This window comes from Pteropus alecto, unplaced genomic scaffold (genome assembly GCF_000325575.1).
Source record: "Pteropus alecto unplaced genomic scaffold, ASM32557v1 scaffold224, whole genome shotgun sequence".
NCBI lineage: Eukaryota > Metazoa > Chordata > Mammalia > Chiroptera > Pteropodidae > Pteropus > Pteropus alecto.
The window spans coordinates 5,890,828-5,896,615 of NW_006436289.1; the positions used below are offsets into that span (position 1 = coordinate 5,890,828).

Consider the following 5,788-nt stretch of genomic DNA (forward strand, 5'->3'; position numbering starts at 1 on the left):
GGAATGCCCTGAAACATTATTTTAGAAAGAAAAACAGCGAGAGAAATAATCTAAATGTTCAATAATGGGAAATTGATGAAATAAAATACAAAGGGTCACATGCAAGGATGCTGTTTACCCATGCTTTAGAGTTTTTTTAAACTTGGGGAAAGGTTCATAACACATTAAGTAAAAAAGACATGTGTAAAGATGACTTCAATTTTATTACCTACATATAAAATATATGTGAATAACTAAGAAGATATGAACCAAATATTAACAGTGGTTATTTCTTGGTCTGTATTAAGGATGTTTCTTTTCTTCTTTGAGCTTTTCAACAATGTCTAAAATGAGTAAGTAATATCTACAATTCCTTTCGTAATTGGAGGAAAAACACAAATATGATGTTTAAAGAACTTAAAACAAATTTTAGCATCATTTTTTAGTTTAATTCATCCAACATTCACCTGGTAACCTATTTAAAGTGTTTTAAAAATATTTTTTAAGATGATTTTCTGATGACATTCCTAAACATAATTGTCTTTCATTCGTTTAATCTCAAACTGGATACATGGGCTCTTTCTCTCTGCAGGGTAAAAAAGCATTCTCCACAAATGTTCTGTATAAAGAAACTTTTACATAAATAACTTATTTCAAAAATATAGAGGTGAAAGGTAGAAGAGGTACTAGGTACACTAAAAAGGAAAAAAAAAAAGGTATCTTAATGAATTTCTGGAATTCATTTGGCTCCAAGGAAATGAATATGTCATCAACAGTGGGCCATAAATCAAATGTCATCATGTGAATCCAAGAACTGAGGCCAGTTTCAGTTATTTCCAAATAAATGTTTTCTTAATTGCCTGATACTGAGATAGAATTTCCCAGTGGAATTAAAATCAGAACACATTAAACTCTGTTAAAGTTAAAAATTTCTACAAAACATAAAAATTTACACAACTCTTATTTTTCATGTTTGTCTCCCCCAATTCCTCAAAAAGGACAGAATAATTTGCTAAATATTTCTGGTCTGGGTGCCAAGAAACTAGAGCACAATTTCTAATAAAACATTTATTCCATGACAAATATTTTACCTCGAGACACAATTAAAAATAATAGACCTAGATAGAAATATTAGTGATTAAATTATTTGGTAACAAGTCCTTTTGTTGCATACAGTACAGTTAATTCTTGAAACTGGACTATTTCATACCATAAGATTAATACTAAGACTAAGAGGAGTCTTAAAATTTTAAAGCGAAATATAAAATTCGATTGTATTAAAAAAAGGTTCTTCATGAAATATTGCAGTTTATGCCTTCTCGTTTCTACCCTTGCCCTGAAAATGCATTTTTTGATACTTTAACTATTGTTAACCTTTAAAAATACTTACTTTTAAGTAAAAATACTTAAAAATATTTTAAGATAGTAGTTTAAGAATTATGCCTAAATATAAAAGCCCCCAAATGCACGAGAAAGCTTTTTAGTGATTAAAAGTAGTTTTCAGAATGTCCTTGCTATCATCAGTTTTGTATTCTGGGTTCTCTTAAGGATAAATAGCCAACACCTACGTGACATTTTAATAAGGTAATTTTCGGAGACTCTGTGAAATTTCTTTAAGATTCCATGGACCACACATTTACATGCTCCTTAGCTAAGTAATACAAGAGGCGTGGTACTGAGAAAAATTCACTTATCTGTCAAAGAAAAGGTCTGAAAATAACTATTGATGTTTATATCTGGGTGGTGATATTATAGGCAATTCTTTTCATGTATCTATATTTTTACATTTTTCAATCATAAACATGATAAATTTGATAAAAATATACTGCTCTCTAATGTAAAAATAATACCTTCTCACTTGGTAATTTCCCTCCTAGGAATTTACCCCCAATTCCTCCTCTCTGAAAAAATTAAAAAATGTAGACACTGTTATATACACAAAAATTAATCACTGCAAATTATTTACTGTAACATTAAAAACTATATAATGTTTAGTAATCAGAAAGTTAAGTAAAATAGGATTCTACAAGGTAGAAAACTGCAGCTATTAAAAATGTTTCAAAAAGTTATATATAATAAGCAAAATGCTGAGGCTATAATAAATGGAAAAAAAGACACAATTTATACAAATGTACCTAACAATGTGATCTCATCTATGGAGAAGGCATTTAAAAAGATGACTAGAGGGAAATATAACATAATGTTAAGAATGATTTATTCTCATTGGTGGAAGAATTATACATGTACTTTTTTGTGTACTGTTCCTTATACTGTCTACATCAAGACTATATTTCTTTAAAAGTCAGAAAACAAAAGGGCTTGAAGGCACAAATGACTTTTCTGGAATTTTATTTAACAAAAAAACCCAAAAACCTAGTCATAGAAGGAAAAAGTTCTGTGCTAGTAAAGTATCAATTAAAAAAAAAACAAAAAACACTTCTCAAGGACACTTATAGCACAGCAAACTAGCAACCACTACTGCCTAAAATAGTTTAACAGTCTAAATGCTATTATCCTTTTCCCATTATGCTAATTTTATAAAATTAGCTACTCTAATTCATAAATCACAAACCAAGACTACAAAGCTTTTATGAAGTATTATATCTGGAAGCTGGATTTTACCACCACCTGCCTTCCCTTTTGTGTGCAAAATTTACGCAGAGATCTAATATGAGAATACCGCTTCAGATGATGATGTAATTATATTTCTTAAACAATGTTTAGCTATTTGATAGATTAGACCAAAATGAAGGTCTCTTTTGTCTACTGATTTTTTTTTTCCTCTGAAAGGCAAACAGTCTTGGATCTCTCAAGCTTTGTAGAAAACAGAACAAGAGACAGAGAAGAGCCCATTAAAAATAAAAGGGTCCAATTGTTCACGACAGAGATGTTTAAGCTGTGCTCTAAAATTTGCCTTGGGTTCAAACTTGGGGAAAAAGACCTCTAAGTTTTAAAATACGCAAACTTATATTGATGCTAAAATATACTAAGTTGAAGAAATTTTTATAAGTAATAAGCATAATCATGATATTTTGTTGATATTGTTCTTCATACATTGTTCTCACTGGAATTACTGTGGTATGTTCAGTAATGAAAACCTAAAATAATATTAAATAAAACTGGTTTCCACTAGCCATTTATAGTATTTGAAGTTGTTCTATTTATCGAAGACATAAATATTTATACAGTGAATGAACGAAGATAAATACTGCTTTAAAAAACCCTCATTAATAACAAATGGTATACTTTAGGAAACAACTGTATCTCTGCTATAGCTAAATAATTCTAAATTACCATATAAGTTCACGGAGCAACTTTACAAACTTGAGATCTACAGGAACTTTTCATTAATAACCTGTTTCACTTACCCCTCAACTTTAATATCTCCAACCACACCAAATTTCCACAAACACAATAAATGTACACCATTTCTTTTTTCATATGTTAAGGACACTTTTTTTTTAGAAAAGCACAAGGAAGATGGGCTCTAGGGACTAGAAATTTAGCTTTTAATTTAAAACATTTTATAGACATATATTCACACACAATTCAAGATCTGGATGCTCTTTCATAATTTGACCTGTGCCTTCAATTACAAATTGATCTCACTCCATCTCAGAGCCAAGCCATGATTCTACTCCACAGTGCCCTCTAGCTCCACAAGACATATCAATTTAAAAGGGACACTTTGAACTGTCAACCTCAACAGAAATATCAGTCACTATCAGCTCCACTTTAGGCAGTTCTTAAATAGATATTGTATTACCTAAATTTTATCTATTAATAACAGCTGACTTAATTAAATCTTGCTACTAATACCAATAAGAGCTGATGAGAAAAATGTATGAATTGAAGGGTTTCTGTAGAAGCTCTCTGTAACATTCAATGTGATTTTTAGGCAGTCATTAAGCAAGGACTCATATAAAAATACACACTGAAAATGCCTTCTTTTCATGTAATTTAAGGGGAAATGCCATGCATTAGGCCATGGTTCTTAAGACTGGAACCAATATCTTCATTTTAAAAAATGCTGAAATCAGATTAAATAATTATCATTACAAACTTAATCTAAATTGCTAACACTGAGAAATCTGTGAGAGGAAAACTTGTGACCTTGGTCCTGATGCTAAAAAATAAGTTATAATTTGGGCTGCTTCAGGATCAATAGAGGGCAAAAAGTGAATATGACATAATGACATATACTCCTTTCTGAAATGGATTCCTTCACAAAAACAAATCAAAAACAAAGTTAAGCAAAACTTCTAAGAAAAACAACTATAAAAATCACTCAAGTTTTCAAATGCCCTTCACCTTATTCTGCTATTCTGAAAAAAAAAAAAAAAGTCCTACGTTATTTCATATTCAAACTCTAGTACATTCACACTAAGGGGAAAGACTGAAAAGGATGAAAACTGGAAAAAAAACTGAAAAAGGATGAAATTCCAGAACTACAATGAGGCAGAGTACGTCAAAAACACAAGGTTTTATTCTAAAGAATGGTTTTGTTTCTGCCGTTTTTCTAAAGTATTTAATTTGCACGTCTTAAAATAGAGACCCTGAGGAGAGCAGCTTGAGGCAGTGAAGGAAGGGGGGCGGGTTAGGTAAGAACAGAGACTTGTGAGAAAAATATGTTCGGTGCATTAGAATGTGCGGGGTGGGGGGTGGGGGTGCAGCTGAATTCACCGTCGGGAAGCAGTTGAGGGTTTTATAAGTAGAGAAGCAGAATCTGCTGCGGCTTAAGGAACACATATTCACAGCCAGAAGGCACACCTGGTAAAGGAACAACCCTGGATAAGAAAGGCCAGCACACCAACCGTGCAAATACAGAGATGATCATTTTAACCACTTCCATTGTCTGGAGTATTAGAGGAAAATTCCTCAGGCACGAGATCAAGCTAGTCTGAGATACTGTCGGGCAAAGGGAGGGAGAGAAGATGGACAGTCGCCGTCCGGGCATTCTCGGCCTGGGGACCCCTTCCTCACGGCGCCGGATTCACGGGGAACGCAGGATGCTCCGTCCCGGGAGTCTGAGCGCAGGCGGTCCCCTCCTCGGGGCTGGCGACGTCTCCCACCGCGCAGCCCAGGAGCACCGAGACTTCCCCTCCCACCCCACCCCCAGCCGAAAGCAGGGAAGACACGGAACTTAGACTCCCGAGCGGAGGCCACAGACCAGGTCACGACCAGGGTGGAAGACTGGGCGAAATTCCGTGTGGCCACCGTGGGTGGCGTAGGGAAGGCAAAGCCCCAGCTGGTCCGGTTTCCAATCGGACACTCGAGTCTGGGTGGCCGGGCCCCGATCCCTTAGGTGCTCATCGATTCCCTGCACCTCCTGGGTCCTCACAGTCCCAGGCCCTCTCGTCCCAGCTAGTGACCCGGCCTCTCGGGTCTCCCCCGGCCCCCGCTGCAGCCGCCCCTCTCGGTAAACAGCTGCTCTCCCGAACCCTCTCCTCGGACGCTCCCGCCGAGCCCCGGGCCGCACCTCCGTCTTGGTGATCCGGTGCCGCCCCAGCTTCACAACGGCGAAGTTGCCCTTGCCCAGCGTGCCCTCGATGTCGTAGAACCCCACCCGGACCGGCCCGCGCTGCAAGTGCCTCGGACCATCCGCCATGACCATGCTGGGCCCCGCTGCTAGACACGGCGGACTGGAGCGCGGGCTGGCGGGCGACACGGCTGAACTCGGGAGACGGCCACTCGGCTCGCTCCTCCACTCCGTCCCTCCCGCTCCGCAGGGCCCAGCCAGGCGCGCGAGGCGGCTGACGTGCGCCGACGTCAGGGGGCCGGGACAGGGGGGCGGGGGGCGGGACCGGGC

At 37.6% G+C, this 5,788-nt stretch overlaps 1 protein-coding gene across 2 annotated transcripts in view; it reads right to left on the reverse strand.

Moving 5' to 3' along the window:
* The window catches only part of SIK2 (salt inducible kinase 2), a 98,449-nt gene extending 92,715 nt beyond the window's left edge, over positions 1-5,734 (reverse strand). The window contains exon 1 of one of the 2 annotated variants that reach the window (XM_025047459.1): positions 5,459-5,734. In XM_025047459.1, coding sequence (XP_024903227.1) covers positions 5,459-5,593 — 135 coding nt within the window. In that variant the 5' untranslated portion in view covers positions 5,594-5,734. The remainder of the gene's footprint in view (positions 1-5,458) is intronic. The other variant, XM_006912825.3, reaches the window with a different exon arrangement.
* Between the last annotated feature and the right edge of the window lie 54 nt (positions 5,735-5,788).